General features: G+C 39.9%; 1 protein-coding gene across 8 annotated transcripts in view; it reads left to right on the top strand.

Moving 5' to 3' along the window:
- CALD1 (caldesmon 1) overlaps window positions 1–16,812 on the top strand; it is a 185,150-nt gene extending 168,338 nt beyond the window's left edge. For 6 of the 8 annotated variants that reach the window (XM_046020146.1, XM_046020141.1, XM_046020142.1 and 3 more), the window contains 6 exons: window positions 3,617–3,660; window positions 3,769–3,847; window positions 5,781–5,918; window positions 6,355–6,450; window positions 11,860–11,940; window positions 14,494–16,812. In XM_046020146.1, the coding sequence (XP_045876102.1) occupies window positions 3,617–3,660; window positions 3,769–3,847; window positions 5,781–5,918; window positions 6,355–6,450; window positions 11,860–11,940; window positions 14,494–14,502 (447 nt within the window). In that variant the 3' untranslated portion in view covers window positions 14,503–16,812. Of the gene's footprint in view, window positions 1–3,616; window positions 3,661–3,766; window positions 3,848–5,780; window positions 5,919–6,354; window positions 6,451–11,859; window positions 11,941–14,493 lie in introns of those variants that run through there. The other 2 variants (XM_046020145.1, XM_046020147.1) reach the window with 2 other exon arrangements.
- The last annotated feature ends 2,249 nt before the right edge of the window (window positions 16,813–19,061 follow it).

Raw genomic sequence — 19,061 nt, 5'->3', positions numbered from 1 at the left:
CAATGAGTAGAAAGCAGCTTTATGGAGTGGGTGAGGTTTATGGTTGCACACTGAAATTTGGATTTCATGGTTTTCCTATGTCCTCAAATATTCTTCTTTGGATTTTTAAGTCGTTTAACAATATAAAACTCATTCTTAACTTGAGAGCTATGTGAAAACCATGGCCCGCGTAAGGCCCATAGGCACATGGGCCGTAGTTTACAGACCCTGCTGTAGAAGAAAGAGCAGAAAGGCAGCAGCAGCAACAACAAAACAAACAAAGCAAAACACAAAAGCAAAAAATAAGAAACCCCACACGATTCAGGTTATCTCCATGCAGTGACCAGAGTTCTGTTCTCAGTCTGGGTCCTTGTGTTTCTGGCTCATCAATAATCAAAGAAAGCCGTGTTCTGTCTTGCTACCCTTCTTGACAGCCCAAGTAAACTTTCTTTGAACAGTCTTGATAGCATGAAGAAAGCCATAGTCATCTAAGCTTCTAACTGCTGTTCTTTTCAGGAGAAACTACAGCCCATCATCGTTTCCTTCTCCAAATATCTCCTCTCTACTAAATTATTCAACTTACTTACTTCTCTGGTCTTTTCCTCAGCCAGATTCCTGGCTTCCCGTTTCATCCAGCGTTCCTAGGAAGCCATTCATCTATTCCCTCTGCTAGAGAGGCATGTGTGAGCAAATTATTTATGTTAAAAAGAAACAAAAACTGTTTAATTCCTGTATAACAGAGACATGCTTTCAGGCACAAGCAGTCTATTGCTTTTTTTCCATAGTATGTGCCTTGAAGAATTTGCTGTGGCTCTGGTTTTGGAGTTCAGTTTCATATTCTGTGATTGAATTCCTACAGTTGTTGATATTCTCGGCCCTGCGACTTTTATACGTGGTCATAAGTTAAGATTGTAGAATGCCAGTGCGAGGGAAAACATTTGCTATTTGACCTCAAAGTATTATCAACTCATGTCTTTTGTTAAGTTCTCATGACTCCTATTCCTTGTCTGGGAAACTCTGAACCTGGTTTCTCACAGTTAAAATTTTGTTAGCGGTGAATGGTTTTTCTTACATAAAACATGCACAGAGCAAATTTTAAGTGAATTAAATTTAAAATTGGGTTTTTATTATTGTTGTTTTCATATTTCGGTGGTGGAAGGGGTGTAGAGTAGGAGAGAGCCAAGCTTCTAAAATGAATAGCTTGCGGGCTTTCCCTTCAATTGTATCGAGACAACACTGCCACCTCTTGGTCTGCGGAAGAACCGACTGCTCTCCTTAAAGTCCTTTTACAGAAATTTGTTTAGTGTATAAATTCAGTACACCTTGTTACATTATCTAGATGAAGGTAAGGATGTCCCAATAAGGGGCAGGTGAGACCTGACAAAATGTGATAATGAAGTCAAGCTGCTTTTGATGTCATAGGTACAAAAGGAAATGTCAGAGTCGGAGAATCTCCATCATTTGAATTAATGGGGTGGGCAAGGTTAGCAAGCTCATCCCAGAGTTGGAAGGATGCTTGGCAGTGCTACAAAAACCAAGTCTCACCTCTGCCGCCCCCTCCTCATGCCTCTGTCCTTCCCCTGTACGTTTCATTCCTCCATCCCCCCTGCCCTGGCTGTGTTCCCCACATCTCCATGCTCTGTCCCAAATTTCCTGTCCACTGTAACTTGTGCATTCCTCCCCCCCCAACCTCACGTCCATAAACTCATTGATGAAACTGTGTAAACTATAAACTAAAAATCTCAGCTCAGAATCCAAACTACTGACCCCACAGACTCACTTCTCGCAAGGCCGCATTTTCTTCTTCTCTTTACCATGGTATCTGTCATTGAGTGTGAAGTATTTCATTTGTTTGTTTCTACTAGTCTCCCCCAGTCATTGTGTTCTTCTTAAAAAATGGGACACTGTCTTACACACTGCTGAGTGTTCAACTTTATAGAGTGAGTGCTTAATATGTAATTTATTGGTTGTTTAGCTGACTTGCTGGCTAGGAGGATGGATGGATGGATGGATGGATGGATGGATGGATGGATGGATGGATGAATAGATAATATTAAAAATGGCAGCGCATTGCATGGTTTCAGTGTATTTCACCTTATTCAGCTGGGAACTTTTTCTCCAGAAGTACACGTCTAAGTTATATTAAAATCAGAAAAAAAAATTTAAGACACTTTGCATCCCATAAACTCAGGGATACTGATAACACTTTTTTGTATGAAGTTTTATTTTTAATGAGTTTGTGTTTATCATTGTGAGACATCATTGGAAAGAATGAAATGCCCCCACTAACATCTATAAAGATGTCACTCAACTGATATTAGGAGTGAAGCATTTTTCCAAAAAGCCTAACTGTGCTTACTAAAAAGTCCACGAGTCCCAGGACAGTCCAGGCCAGAAAGAGCCACTAACATCTCAGAAGACTCTAGGGGACACTCAACCACAGCAGCCTGGAGTGTCTGAAGTCTGGTAGAGTCCTTGGCTGTCCTGAACAGGGCAGAAAATGGACCCCTTGGGCATGTGTGTGCTTTGGCACAGGCAGTCATTTACAGAGGTTTTAGTATTTGCTGATTTTGGTAGGTGATAAGTGACAGAGGCTATTTCTCCCCGATGTTGGGGATCCAAAGGAGTCAACAGATACTTGCTGACTTACATAGAACATCTGATTTGAGTGATACAGTTTCAGTGAAATATCGTGTTTGATTTAGTAGCTTTAGTTTTAGTAGAAGAAAGTTCCTAGCTTTTTTTTTTTTTAAGATTTTATTTATTTGACAGACAGAGATCACCAGTAGGCAGAGAGGCAGGCAGAGGGGAGGTGGAGCAGGCTCCCCGCTGAGCAGAGAGCCCAATGCAGGGCTCCATCCCGGGTCCCTGGGATCATGACCCAAGCTGAAAGCAGAGGCTTTAACCCACTGAGCCACCTTAGCGCCCAGAAGTTCCTAGCTTTAAAAAGAAAAGGGTTTCTATTAAAGACTACCATTTCATATATACCCATCAGTTTTTCTGGGCTTTTTTCTGCCATTCCCACTTGGGCTAATGGGGGTTTCATGGGAGACCTCAGCCCTGAGGAGCCATGCCCCTAGATCTCAATCTCCTCCCATCCCCAACTTCCATGTTCAAGGCCAATTAAATTCGTCAGCTTGACAGCTGTCAGTTAGGAAGCCAGACTAAGCAGGAGGTGAAGAGTTCACAGTTCCTAGTTACCTTGCTTATTCGATCCTATTGCACACTAAATATATAGTTAAAACGCTGTGGGAAAATTTTGTTAACCAAGTAACATGGTATATCAGTACTCATATAAATATGTCATAAAGGGTCACAGCATATGCTTTTGGAAAAAATGGTTGTTGTCTTGAAATGTAATTATTTTGCCAGTGAGTGACATTGTTTCAGAGGCATTTTTATTCCATTTCTGTCTGGTCTTTAATTTGCCTCCAGAACTTTGTATTTCTCCACACTTTCTCTATCGTCTACCATTTGTCCCCTCCAAATCTCACTCTCAAATACCTCGTAAGTTGTTTTATTATTACTGTTACCCTATACACTCTCTGGTGCTTTTACTTCCCAAGTGGCATGGGCTGAGAAACATTGTTCATAAGCTGCAAATATTAACTGGGTCTTTCTTTTTTTCAATTCCTAGATAGAAGAGCGAGCAGAATTTTTGAATAAGTCTGTGCAAAAAAGGTAAATATGGTTGATTATTCAGTTGAGAATTATCAGCTGTTGTACATATGGAAAGATTCTCTCTTGTATTTTTATGTGTGTATGTGTGTGTGTTTATTCCCGTAACAGTGGCGTCAAATCAACTCATCAAGCAGCAGTCGTCTCCAAGATTGACAGCAGACTGGAGCAGTACACCAGTGCAATCGAGGTGAGGTGGCCTCAATGTCGTGGGCAGAGACAGACTGTGTGGGTGGACGATCATAGAGGCCTAGGACAGTAATCAGGTCCAGTAACCACATTACTGTGTTGGAATATTAGTGATGCTTCATTATACTGCAAACTAGTTACAAAAAAGAGCAGTGATAAAGATAAATTATAGAAGATTTTAAATAAATTATTGTTTTCTACTTTCAGCTGGAATATTCCTTTTTTTTAAGACTTTATTTATTTATTTGACAGACAGAGAGAGATCACAAGTAGGCAGAGGCAGCCAGAGAGAGGGGGGAAGCAGGCTCCCTGCTGAGCAGAGAGCCCGATGCGGGGCTCGACCCCAGGACCCTGGGATCATGACCTGAGCTGAAGGCAGAGGCTTAACCCACTGAGCCACCCAGGTGCCCCACAGCCAGAATATTCTTTAATGAAGCTGTTACTCATTTAATGAATGGGCTCCTTGGTATTGAACTATATTACTTGTATGGGTATAAGTATATCTTCAATATCCTTAATTATTTTTAAAATGTGTTTCCATATGTAGTTTAAACAGTTCCAACTGTGCTTAATCCTTTTTTATCTATAAAAACTTTTATTATCAAATAAAAGTAGTAGTATAAGTTAATATAAAGGTAATAGACTAGGTTTAATCATCATCGTTGTACTTGAAAGACCATAGTTTTATGCTTCTTTCTGTTCCAACTTTTTTTCCACCCCCTTTCCCCAAAAAGGAGGTCTACACGATTTGGAAATAGAGTGTATTTCCAAGTACCAAAGTACTTGGTAGAGGGGCATTGAAGAAGATGTGGTTTTTTTCTCCTTTTGTAGTTTTAGTCAATGGTTTTACCCTTCTGATGTATATCAGAACACCTGCTATAAAGTAATGGGATCAGTTTGGTTTGCTTTTCCTCCTCTCCTCTGTGCAGCAGAGTAGAGATACTTGTAAAATAGTTCACAAACAAATGATAAGAGGGAATAAGAAAGAGAGAGGTCTGGATGATTTGTCAAATGAATAATCAAGTCCTAGTACTGAAGAGGTGATTTTTCACAAGACTAAGTGTCCAGAAAAATATAAGACAAATTGCAGATAGTTACTTTCCGTGGTTGAATTGATCAGAGCTGTAATAGGATTAACAAAGCCGAGACTGTGGCTTCAGAGCTTACAGAGTCCCGGGAGATTTTCTTACGTGCCGGCCACTGATGGTACGTACCCCTCACCCTGGCCGGCCACCTTGGCAGCACATGCCACGGGCCACAGAGCAGGACCACCAGAGAAACTGCAGGCTTCTGGGTACGCCCATCACTGCTGCTGCAAACATACTGTGAGTGCACACCTTCCATTTTTACATCTGTGCTTCCCTGTTTCTGGTACATTCTCCATACACAGATCTCCTTTTTTCAACATGTCCCTGTCTTCGGTCTTTTGTATATGCCCTTCCCTCTACGTGGAATGACACTCCTCACATAGCCACTTCCAAACCTTCTGCAGCATCTCCATTTAAATGTCACTTCTTCAGAGGGGCCAATTTGCTGCCCTGAACTTACTCCCGTCATGGCTGCCCTCTGGGCGTGCTTTACACATTACATTTCTCTTTCATAGCACTTTCCACATCGTGAAATAAATACTGTGTAACTAGTTACTTTTGTTCACAAAGCAGACTGTCTTGAGCAGCTCTGTATCCCCAGAGCCTACCACAGTGCCCTGCACACACACGCAGCCCTTACCTGTTGAAGGAACGACGTGAAATACCACCTTCGCAATCAGTGGTGTCCCAGGAAAAGGCATCATTGCATTTTTGGAAGACCCTCTGACATAGGTCTTATGGTTTATTTGAGGCATATGTGTCATCAGAATGTAGTTCCACAACAGAATTTTTGGAGAAGGTGATTTTTTTTTTTTTTTTTTTTTTACTATCACAACGAATTTTCAGGGAACAAAAACCGCCAAACCTCTGAAGCCAGCGGCCTCAGATCTTCCCGTTCCTGCTGAAGGTGTCCGCAACATCAAGAGCATGTGGGAGAAGGGGAATGTGTTTTCATCCCCCACTGTGTCGGGCACACCGAATAAGGTCAGTAGACAATGTGGGTCTTTTAATTTGAGAGACTGGATTTTTTTTTTTTCTTTTTGAAAGGAATCACACTAGTTAATTATAAAAGCAGTGAAGAAGATGTTAATTGTCTCAGAGACGATGTGTTCAGGAGGCTAGGCTGTGTCCTGTGCTCTGACCACAGTATTCTAAATGAAGTGCCTGAAATTAATCGTCAACCCCGGGGTGGGGGTGGGGTGAGGCGCCAGGAAAAGAAAACCAGATAACATTGTCTTTAAATATCAAGTTTAAGATTTATTTTGCTCAAAATATTAAAGATAGAGATCAATAATTGATTAGTGTCACATAATGGTTATGTGAAGGAAAACCTAGTAGTATTTTGAGGTTACTTTGAAGTTTTTTTTTTCCAAGTAAGGTTTATTTTTTTTTCTGTAATATTGGATTATTGACTTTGTAGGAGACTGCTGGCTTGAAGGTGGGGGTGTCCAGCCGCATCAATGAATGGCTAACCAAAACCCCAGATGGAAATAAGTCACCCGCTCCCAAACCGTCTGTAAGTAGCTCTGGGTTTTTCCGAAGTGTTTTGATCTCTCGGTTTCCAGCAGCAGAAGGTCTGTTTGCCTGGAAAGACGGGTGCTTCTATGCTTTGCTGTCACCCCAAACAACAAACGAGGAGAGGCTCAGAATTAGAGAGAGCGGTCCAACGCAGATGGTAGAATGCCACAGTCACCTTGACACCCTGAGCAGGGCACCTAGCCAGAGCTTGAAGCATCCACAGTTTACACTCTTCACTGGTGTGTTGGCTTAGCTTCCATTCTATAAATCGCAGTTAGGAATTTGAAAGTGAAAATGGCAAATTATCTTGGCCACTTCTCAGTCAAGGGCACTCCTAGAGTTATTCCCAAAAGAATGTGTATGTTGGCTATTTTGAACCCATATTTTCTAATTTGCCTAATTTCTGTAACTTAACACAAAAATACAGTTATTGGGCAGTTGTTGAAATAATTGCTATAATTTTATTGTCAACACCTCCAAAGGAAAGCCATTAAAAAAAAAACAGGCAGTAAAACTGGAAACTATAAAAACTGGTTATGAATGTTATTTTTGGAAGTCTAACATTTTCTTATTAAGTGTGGCTACCTTGCTATAAAAATGTTCTTTTAAATTTTTCATTGAATGCCTGTGATCATTGCCTTGCATTTATCATTATAACCAAAAAACCTTATTAAGCTCCCTACTATATATTAGTGGGCTTTCTCTGTTAAGTTGCTCTTATACCTTTGTTGGTGCCCAAGGGAGCAGAGCCTCTATTGGTATAACCACTCCAAACCAGAGGTAGAAGAAAAGCCGTCTCAATCACTGGCCTCTGCATTGTTGAGCATTTAATTGCATCCATTGGCTCCACATTTAATCTCCAAAGTAGTCAGTAAAGTTTATCACTTTTCCAACTTAAAAAGAAAAAATGGAAATATTTCCATACGTTTCGTGGGTACAACTCCTTATAATCAAGTAATATTAAGCCTAAGATTGTTTGCACTAGGGCTCACGGGAGGTATAAAACTAAATGTAAACCCAAGTTAAAACTGAAAAGTCAATATATTGGAAAAAAAAAATCTTTCCCCCATCCAAGTAGATACGGAAAGAGGGGTCTGTAACTGGAGACAGTTTAGGCAAGGGATCATACCCAAAAGGTATATTCTCTTTAGTGCCTCAAATTTCCCCAGCACCAAAGGTGACATAAAGAGTAGGAATTACTTTTTTAAATGGTAACTTATATAAGTTTTGTGTGTGCAGATGAGTGATTATTAACTTCTCTGAATTTGGGGCCCTTTTAAAACCCCAGTGAAATGGAAGGGCGCTCTCCCCACAAACACACATGTGATACTAATTGAGCAAGTTCGTAGACCCACTGAAGGTCTCACAAGATAGGAAGGCTAAAGAGAGAAAGGTATATGTTTCCTCTTTGATGAGTATAGCACATCACTAGACGAGATGGTTACTTTTTCACATTTACAATTTGCGATCTCATTCATTTCTAAACCATACTATACCCCTGTATTTGGTGTAGGACTTGACCCTTACTCTTTTAACAGCACAATAACTGATAAGTTATCTTCATCCATGTTGTCCTAATGGGAGGGTTAAGAGATTTAACTTAGTAATTACTACAACAGGTATAATAACTGCAGATTTTCTGGAAGGACCAAAAGGTATTACAGGGACATTACAAAACCATTGCCTGCCTTACCTGTGATTTTTTTTTAAAGATTTTATTTATTTATTTGACAGAGAGAGATCACAAGTAGAGAGGCAGGCAGAGAGAGAGAGAGGGAAGCAGGCTCCCTGCTGAGCAGAGAGCCCGATGCGGGACTCGATCCCAGGACCCTGAGATCATGACCTGAGCCGAAGGCAGCAGCTCAACCCACTGAGCCACCCAGGCGCCCGTTACCTGTGATTTAGTAAGCAATTTGCTAGACCATCTCCTAGAGGATGGAGAGGAAAGGAAGGAAATGCATCCGTTAGTATAGACTGGGGTGATCTATTTTTTCCCATGTCCCATTGGATTTGGTAGACTAGTGTGGCTTCCTAGATAAAGGTCAGACTGGAAAAAACAAATGTAATTTGTTGTCAATAACAGCTTGCTTGAATATGCTTGGTAAGCAGATTTAAGCTTTGTGCACATCCCAGGTGTAGTCACCCAATGCCATGTTGAAGTCTGAATAAAAAACATGGCAGTCTCTTTGGGAGAGGACATGACTTGGAGCCCAGCAAGGGCAAGAAGGTAACTCAGAGACACTGTGGATCTAGCAGAAAAGAGATGAAATTTCTGAAATGCAGAAAGGGGTAGGAGGATCCTGCAGATGCATAAAACTTGTCAGGAAAAACATTAAGTCTGGGAGGACAGCATAGACAGGTCAAGCAAGGATCTTATTCAGGTTTTATCCAGGGTGCCTCACACTGGTGGACTAAGATCTGTGTAGTTTGGGCCACTGTGCTTCATTTCCCTTTTTAAAATTGTAATTTGAACACAGTATTGAGGTACAGAGGTATACAGTCTTGAGTTTGTTGATTCCCTCTTTTAAAAAAAAAAAGAGTTTATTTATTTATTTGACAGAGATCACAAGTAGGCAGAGAGAAAGAGAAAGGAGGCTCCCCGCTGAGCAGAGAGCCTGATGTGGGGCTCTATCCTAGGACCCTAAGATCATGACCTGAGCTGAAGGCAGAGGCTTTAACCCACTGAGCCACTCAGGTGCCCCAACTTTTTTTTTTTTTAAGTTTCTTATACCAGGTCTCTTTGGGCATTTGTGTTTCTAACCTGGCCCTTTGTGCAGGCATCTAAGTTTGACACCCTTGGGACTCTGAGCCTGAGCCCAGGATGTTAGAGGATTACCTAAAGACAGCAGCCAATGGGAGACCCCCAAAGGGGCCTTCTGATTTGGGATCAGAGGTGATTTATCCTCAGCTCCTTTTTTATAGTCCTTGGTATACACGGGTGGAGGGGAAAGCCTGGGTTTGTTTTGGCAAGTGTGCGGCATGTGTCCACTAAGGGGGAAAAATCAGAGGAAAATTCTTTCACCAAAATGGTCCTCACTCAATGAAGCCAAGCAGAGAAGGAGCAATCCACAGGATTAGAGTTCTGTCCTACAACTCCCTGAAGAGGAAAACCACCCTTTACCACAGATTACATAGTAATTTTCATATATGCTAAAAATCAAAGGTGTTCAAAGTAGTTTTTCAAACCAGTATCTTTTAGGGTCTCTGAAAATTAACTTACTCAGAATTAAACACTGATCTATACCTAATTCTTTACTGGGACATCTCCTGCTATTTGTGGGCAGGATTTATAGGATTTTGGTGTACCTTTATAACTAGAATTCAGTTCTGAGTATGTCTGCTTTATGTGGTTTGACTGTTCTTTGTGTCTAACCTGCATGTTATATACAGCAATTTAAGTGCTAATTTGTCTTTCTTTTTGTTTAAAAAGTCCCAACAATGTCTTTCTCAGCTGAATTCTCTTCTTCATTCTCTGATCTCTGGTTGACTGGAAACCTGCTTCTCCTGCCTTCATTTCTCCCTCTTCTTCTGGAGTGGGTCTTTCTCTAAAATGTAGTCTGGCCAGGTAATTGCATTTCTATTTCCCCTTTGATTTAAAATGCCAGCTTACCACCTGGATGTTCATATTTTCTTGAGATGGACTCTTTAAACTCTGCAAGTGCTCTCAAAAGGTTAATAGGCAGGACTTAAGGGAACTACAATTCACTTTCTTCAGTAAAAGAACATTCCTGTGAAAGAATAATAATTGTTTTATGTGAATCAAATAAATAAAGTAATAATAGCCACTTTCCAGAGCTTCCATTCGTATGTTCCTAATTATAGTTTCCCAAATTTTAAAACAGTCGTCCAGACAATTTGGCAGCTTCTACCCACATTGGCAAATGTAGTGGAATTCTTCAAAACAACCTGATGTGTTGCTTACTGGCTCCAAGTTAAATAGGTGTGACTCTCTAATGCAACACCAGGAATCCAGGCCACACCGGAAATCTAGAAACTCAGTAAGATTAAGGTAAATCTGAAATGCTTCACTTGGTACCATTGACCCAGTGAATTTTCAGTGTCAAGATTTCAATAGTATCTATCAAAACTGTGTCCATTTAGACCAGTGTCTGTGGATAAACGCAATCGTTATTAGCTTTGCCTTCCTAATGAGAAAAGGTTTTGCCAAAATAAACATTACTATTTCAGTTAAAACACATTTATTTTCTACAAACCACCTTTGCCAAGTACTAGTATAAGCAAATGCTGGAAGAAAAGTACATGGAAACGGAAATTTGGATCCCCTTCCAAACCGGATTCATTCTGAGGTAGTAAATAATGAATCAAAGCTATGTAACTGTTACCGATCATGATTTCAGTGTTTTCTTCCCAAGATTTCCGCATGCTCTCATACATGTCATCAACTCAGCTTCTCTTACGGGTACACCCTGTGGCACATGTTTCGTTTTGTGGGCTAGCCTGTTCTGCTGTCCTTCCGAATCGCCCACTTGCTCCTCAGGAAACAACATGATTTTAGTCTGACGAAAGTGCAATTAGAAAAGCATCTCAGTTTGAGCTGCTCAGGGCCAGACTCTAAGATAGTAATTCGAGTGCAAGTACTTTACTTGGGAAGCAAAGAAAACACTACAGGAAGTGAGTCAGGACAAAGAAGGAAGCCAGTAATGGTATTTAAAGTCACCGCATGGGTTATCAAAACTTAATCCCACTGAGGCACTCTGGAACCACCAGAGAACACACGCTTCCCAGGTTTCCCCCCTGAGGCGTGCGTGAGCCTGAGAAATACTCTTGCACCAAATCTCACCGGTGAGGGATTGAGGACTGCCCCTGGGGGTGTTAACTCTCCGAACTTCCAGGCTGCCTCCTGGGTGGGCAGAGTGGACATCGGTGCCCAGAGAAATACCCCAGGCCAAGAAATGGGAGTGTTGGCATTTGGAAGTCAGGCCTGTCTGCACTGAAGTCCTAAGGGTGGAGGGAATCCTCCAGAATGCTGAAAGAAGGCTGATCTGCAAGAGGTGACCTGCTTATCCAACCCCAAAAGAGTTAAAACTAACGTACATTCTATTCACTTCTAAGAGCATGAAAAGTTGAAAATAGGCTGCATTACTTTAAATATGCTTATATTCCAATTCTACTGATCAATAAACAGGAAGCTCTCGGTGGAGGACAGGAACTACCTGCTGGATCATTCCAGCCCATTCTCCTATCATAACATAGACCAAGGTCTATATAAAAACAAACAGTGGCTAATGATCCTTTTGATCCTTTTGATTCCATTCATTTTGAATCACCAGGATAAAGTATATTAAATAAGAAATTAATTCAAACAAACAACAGAAGTAGGGATTTATTTAGAGCTGGCCAGAAAATATAAATGGGCACCTATCAACTTCTTCTTTTTCGTCATTAGGATTTGAGGCCAGGAGACGTATCTGGCAAGCGGAACCTCTGGGAAAAGCAATCTGTGGATAAGGTCACTTCTCCCACTAAGGTAATCTCCTGGGAAGATTTGCTTTTCATAGATTCTTTTCCTGCTGTATCCTGCAGTATGATGTCCCAGGGTCACATGAGAAATATTGCTGATTACGGAGCCTTGTCTAGGTGACCATCGGCTTCTAAAAACTTACTTGTGGTACAGTGAGAGGTAAAGCTCACAGAGCCTGCCGCATCATCAGCTTGTCAGCCATGCAACATAAATAGTCCGGACCCATGGAGTGGTTCGCAATAAGACATTCTAGAAGCACCATAGGAGTGTTAACAACAGAGGTCATATGGTATAAATAAGCACGCTCTATACTTCCTTACACGGTCTAGGCTTGGTACTGCAGCCATTTGAAGATCACCTAGGGAAAAACATCTGTCTCCCTGAGTGGCTCCAAAGCTGCTTTCTGGACCCATTACATTACCAAGAGCCTCAGACCCAAGGTTTCTATGGCAAAAAATTAAAATAATATTTAAAAATCAGGCAAAACTTGCTGCCCTGAGAAAACTAAAGGCTGAGAGCACTTGGATTTGTCTTTTTTTGGTCTTCCCGTCAACGGGTATGCTCATTCGTCATAAAGGAGGCTCTAGACAATATCTAAATGATACTTCAACTGAAAATAGGACTGCCTGTTGTCCAGGGAGCTAATTCAACTTCTGATTGTAGCCCTTCCCCACTTCAAGCAATAAGCCCAGTTTTTTCCTTTAACAGAGGGAAAATTGAAGAGAGAGATATCAGAGAGCGACCATAAGCAAGACTAGAACAGTATGCTTACAGGTCGATTTAGAAGCACTTTTCGAGCAAACCCGGGGCTGGGGAACCCCTCAAAGGAACCAGAGGGTCTCTACAGGTCCGTGAAGTGAGGGAATCACTTGCCCTTTCCTCCTTCGACATGTTCCTCAGTCTGGCGCAGCTGCCTAATGTGCTCTTCCGTCTTGGTTAGTTACTGATTGCTCTACATTCCAGCAAAATCCACTGGCCCAGTCTCTCTATTTAAGGTGATTTTAAAATAACTTTTCTAAATATATTAAAAGTACCTGGTAATAATTATCACCACTACAAACCACTATATCCGCCCTATGCAAGGAACCGTTCTACCTTCTTAAGCCACATTATCTCCTTTGACCTTCTAACCACCCTGTGAAGTGGTCTTATTATCACCCTTGTTTAGAGCTGAGGGAAACAAAGCATAGGGAGATGAACTTTCCCCAACAACCAACAATAAGTTAGCAAAGCCTGCATCCAAACTCGGGCCGTCTGGTCTTAGCTTAACCACTGTGCTTGCTGCTTTCTTTGGAGGATTGCATAGTTAGCAGAAAATAGAAATCTTGAAAGTTCCTTGCACAATTTTCTCCTGGTGGAGGAGGGGTAAGGGGATTGTTTATTGATTTCTTTTTTAAGACAAAGAATGAACTTTTGTTGGCCTAAGCCATCATGGCCCCTCTAGCATCCATCTCCGACATCTTGAAAATGGCAGTCAAATGTGTATATAGTCTGCTTTCTGAGTGGAGGGTGCCAGCTGTCGTAGCCCGTCCGCACAGGTTTCATGGAGCCTCTCAAAAACATTCCTCTGAGCCAGGGTTCTGGGAAATGGAGTACAGAGACGATCCGGAATGGTAATACTCCAGAGAACACCACTCATGTTCATCGCCACATGATTGGTACTCCTTGGAACTGGGCGGTGTGGTGGTACAAGGCGGGAAGGTGACAGGGTGAGTCTTCACAAGTACCACCCCCTCATCCTCGGTCATACCACAGAACTCTCTGTACAGTAATAATAATAATAACCATGAGGCCCAGAACTGAGTTTACAAGGTAGCAAAGCAGGCAGCTCCTCCGCTCCAAGATGTCAGACTCACTACACGTCAGGCCATCGTTCCTCGGAAGTGCAGATTCACAACACTAAGGCTTGTGAATACGTCAGTAAGGAATTCTAGCAACTAGTTGAAGAAATGGTATACAAATAAGAGTGTGGGCCAGATAAGTTTCAAGGGTCAGGGTGTAAGAATAGGATGGAAGAAATTAAACAAACAAACAAAAAAATAGGATAAAACTAAAGATAAGCACATTCCATTTCGTCATTGTCCTTGATGTGGCCAAGACTGAGCCACTCACCATGTGTGCCTGTTTCGGAAAGCACACTATGAACTCCTGGCCCTTCGAGTGGAGGTTTTTTGTTTTGTTTTGTTTTTCATTTTTTGTTTTTTATATGTTCCTTGACTATGAACACCACAAGCAAGGCTAAAGACCAAGATGGGGAAGAGGGAATATAAAGAAGAAAGAAACAAAGAGAGAGAGAGAAAAGAAAGAAGGAAGGGAGGAAAGAAAGGAAGGAAGGGAGGAAGGGAAAGAGAGAAAGAAAGAGGGAAAAGGAAAGGAAAGGAAGGGGAAAAATCAGCAGAAGAGAAGATGAGTAGCATATTTGGATAGAACACCAACAATAATCCTCCCTTTCTTAAATATTTATTCCTGCCGTATTTCAATTATTTTTTTTTCTTCTTATGACACAAAACATCTGGCTAAAATGCCATGACCTGTGGATTTAAAGCTCTCTTCTCTTAGCAGGTTTGAGAGAGTTCAAGAAAGAACCCAAAGTAGCCGCTCAAGATGCTGGACCAGCTCAGTTGGAGAGGGCTAGTTTGCTCTGTTTTATATTTATGTTGATTTACTAAATTGAGTTCATTTCCTCTTGTTTTATTTTTCATTATCCCAGTAAACCCATGTATATTATCACTATATTTAATAATCACAGTCTAGAAATGTTCATGGTAAAAGTACTGCCTTTGCACAGGAGCCTGTTTCTAAAGAAACCCATGCTGTGAAATAGAGACTTGCCTACTGATCAGCCTAACTCTGTCTGAGCAGTGACACCAGCCACACCGGAAGTCAGCTAAAGGAGCATCACGTTGAAAATTGCCTGAGAAATGTGTGCAGTGTCCAGAAAAACAAACCCTAGTGGTTCGGTTTGGTTTGGTTTTTATTTTAAATACAGAAGTCATGTTGTTTCTGCACTTTAGCATAAAGCATGGAAGAAATTATCTTACTCTAGGCAATTGTAACACTTTCTGAAAGTAACCCATTTCAGATTTGAGATACTGCAATAATGATTGTCTTTAAAAAAAAAAGATGTACTGTTAAGGTATTGCTTTTTTCATGCTGATGAGTATCTAAATTGGATAATGATGTTAGGTGACATTGGTACTGATTCTTTAGGTTGGTTGCTTTGTGGATTTCTTTGGTAGTGATAGCGAACCACATTTTAGATGACCCGATCATGTATGTATGTGCATACACGTATACAAACACACTAATGGTAGAAAGCTTTTTTATGTGCTAGACTATTATATTTAGCAATATGTCCTTGTAACTAGCCAATATCACAGCTTTTTAAAAATTAAAAATCACAATATTATATTAATATTTCATATTTGCCAATAGATACATGGCAGAATAGGTATTGATATGTTTCCAATGCCCGATAACCTGTAAGAAGAAAGAGAGAAGTGTCAAAATTAGTTGACATTTTCTATAAAACATAGTATTTAGTTTATAATTAAAAACAATCTTTGTCCTAAAGCTACCATCTAGGTCAAACACAAAGCTTGCTCAGAACTTTATTCTCTTCTTAAAATCAAGTCCACAGTAGGTTGCCTTAGATGATAAATGAGGTCTCTTCCTTCTCTAAAATTTGAAGACAAGGATTTTTGTCACAAAATTGTACAGATTGGAATTCCACGTGTGGGTATACTAAGACCAACTTTGGCTAACGTTTGGAAGCAGAAGAAAAGGGAGCAAAAGCCAGTATTTAGGAGTCATGACAGTATTTCCATTCTTAATAGACTGAAACATATCTTAAGTTAAACTTTTCTACTTTTATTAGTCATTGGTACTTGTAGCTGACAACATGTTGAATTTTCCAAAAAAATGTGTAACTTAGTCCTACCTTTTTCCCCAAGAGTCTATCAACTTGTCATTTTTACATTTTGCACACACAATCTAGATATCACGTCTTATTTTAGCTTATAAGTGCTCATCTATTCTCCACAATCGATGATAAAAGAGTCTTCCAGTGTCTTGCAGTACGTTCTAGCATAGAAATATACATGTAATGTAATTCTATAAACTTATACCTCATTTGACTTAACCAAAATTGTCTTAGTCTCAATTCCTACCGCATTAAGGGAGACTCTCAGATGACTCTTTTCTAATCTACAGTATTGCCCTGGAAGAACTAGCCAGGGCAAGACTGGCATGCAGAGTGACCACTGCCTTCTGAAGTCTATTTTCCTCATAAATCAGTAAAGAATTGTTGAATCCTCTAGCTTTAGCACACCTGGACCAAAGGAAGGAAAGCCACCAAGACTGCACTGGTCATCTATCCATGACAGAGTAGACATGAGTCTATGATAAAGTGAACTAGAATTCGCACATAGTTCCTGATTTTAGCATTCACTCCAGTAATTGGAGTGAAATGGATCAAAGTTTGAATTAAGGCCCATGGTGGAGTAATGTTGCTTTGTTGTACTTTTGAATAAGAGTTTCTCCTGATCACTATTATTTTTTTTTTTCCTAGAAAGTCTAAAGTTGAGAAGAGACTATATCGATCCTGACTTTTATTCCAATATCAAATGGAATAAGTTTTAGGGTAGAATTTTGTTCAGTTTGGATTTAATCTTTTGAAAAATAAATTCCTTGTTTACTTGTTTGATTACAATTCTCTTTGTTATCTTTAAGAGGTAAGACTGCAAGGTGACTAGCATGTTCTGTGAATCTGCCATTCCTAAAAATTTTATAAACACTTGATATTTTTCACTGATAATTGATCGCTGCAATAAATATATATTGTGAAAATGCATCCACAATAAATGGAATTCCTCCAAATGTCTCTGCCTTGCTTATTTTTTATGCACCGTATTGATTACAAATAAGAGTTATATCTGGTTTAATAAAGATGGTGGCATAGCAAAATCTGTATTTCGGATTGAGTATGGGTTTCACTCTTCTTTTTTTTTTAAGATTTTATTTATTAACTTGACAGAGAGAGATCACAAGTAGGCAGAGAGAGAGAGAAGTGGGGAGAAGCAGGCTCCCTCCTGAGCAGAGAGCCCGATGCGGGACTCGATCTCAGGACCCTGAGATCATGACCTGAGCTGAGGGCAGAAGCTTATCCCACCGAGCCACCCAGGCACCTTTTTTTTTTTTTTAAGATTTTATTTATGGTTTCACTCTTTTTTAAGAAGAAAGGCCATTCCTATTTTTTAAATTATTCTTATTACTGGCAGTTTCTAACAAAAATTTCTCTGATGTGGGCCACTCATCAAACATGTATGGAAAAGGTTGAAAAGAGGGATTTAAAAAAATTCTCCTTCCCAAAAAAATTGTATCTTCCTCCATCCTCCCTCTCATTCCCCATCTTGTTGCACACCACCCCTCTTGCTCCTAAGATGGAAGTACTATTTTCCCAAAGGTAATGTCTTTTATAGTAGAAGTGGCCATTTAATATATACCCTTTGTTTGCAGAATACTGACAATTGTCAAGGCACTGGAGACTACATTTACATCCACAGATTTTTTTGTAGTAATTTTGCACATTTATGTAACACTGGTTGAATATATGAGGTTCTCATAATGGTTTAAACTGTGAGCCCAGAGCCTCTGAACAGTCCCCTAAATCCTGCCAATCAGATTGGACAGAATTAGCTAAGTTACTGCAACTTAAAAAATAGTTGTTTTTTTTTTTTTTATAATAAATAACTTCACTGTCCTAACAGCTTAGGGCAACAAGATAATTGTCCTCAAAGTTAATGCACAAAATTAAACAATGAAAAGAATGCCATCTACAGTATTGGTACCAAACTGATAGGATTAGGTTAGGAATGGACAAAACTTAATTTTACAGTGTGTGTATTCAGGTTATGAGGTTAAAGATGTTATAGTCTTTTGTATGATGTAGAAACATGTCTGTATTTCAAGTTTTTTCCTACTCTTGCTTGTATGAGTTCTCGAAATGGAAGAATGGATTTTTAAAAATCTTATGACCCCAGATATGTGTTCTTCCACAGGACCAAGGAGAAAACCAACAAGGTCTTGATCTGAGTGCTGTGTGTATTTGGGTCAAGCTTATTAGTCATGTCCAAACATTCTGTATCCTTACTGATTTTTTTTATCCATATCTACTATTAAGAAAGATGTGAAAATCTCCCTGTATGATTATGGATTTGTCTATTTTTCCTTATAATTCTGGAATTAATTTTTAATTAATTAATTTTGCTTTCTATATTCTAAGATATGTTTTAGGTGCATGTGCAAGTCTAGAATCATTAAAGCTTCCTAGTAAACTGAATGTTTTAACATTACAAAGTAATCCTCTATTTGCACAGCAAATCTTTTTTCCTTAGAGTTTATTTTTTCTATTCTTAATATTGCTACAGTGGCTTTCTTTTGGTTAACACTTGCATGACATAACTTTTTTCATCCCTTTACTTTCAACCTTTATGTAGCCTTTAGTTTTAGATGCATGTGTTTGAAAATCAGACATCTTATAATCGTCAGGTTTTAATCCGTTCTGATCGTCTCTGAGTTTCACCTGGAGGAGTATTTAGTCCTTTTATATTTAATGTAATTACCGATATTCTCTTATTTAAGTAGCATCCTAGTTATGTGCCATCTGTTCAATGTACCTTTTCTCTCTTGCTTTTACACCAGGCCTATTTCTGCTTCAGAACGTACAGTGATCTACAAGAGGCAGCTGAGAGGCTGAGCTAGACTTTTGGCAAGCCAATGAGGCTAGAGGGGAAAAAAAGAATATTCTGTCAAAGATGAGGATTTGTTAAGCTACTTCCTCCTTATGGGACTACAAAGAGCTGACTCCTGAAAGTAAGGGTGAGCTTGAAGTAATTGGTCCTTACATGAATTGGGACCTTCCTTAACTTGGGGAACAACTGCATTATTCCAATGGGGAGATAAATGATAAATGATAGACATGAAAAGTTACAAAATACTGAGGAAGAATTCAAGAGTTCAAGAGAAAATATAAGACTCTAGTACATAATTGTCAAAGAATTATGTAGTACATGATTGTCAGTGTTTAGAGGGAGGAAAAAATAGTTCGTCTTGGGGTAATCAGAGAA

Source organism: Meles meles, chromosome 10 (genome assembly GCF_922984935.1).
Source record: "Meles meles chromosome 10, mMelMel3.1 paternal haplotype, whole genome shotgun sequence".
In the NCBI taxonomy this organism is placed as follows: Eukaryota; Metazoa; Chordata; class Mammalia; order Carnivora; family Mustelidae; genus Meles; species Meles meles.
This window is presented reverse-complemented; position numbering and strand designations above follow the sequence as displayed.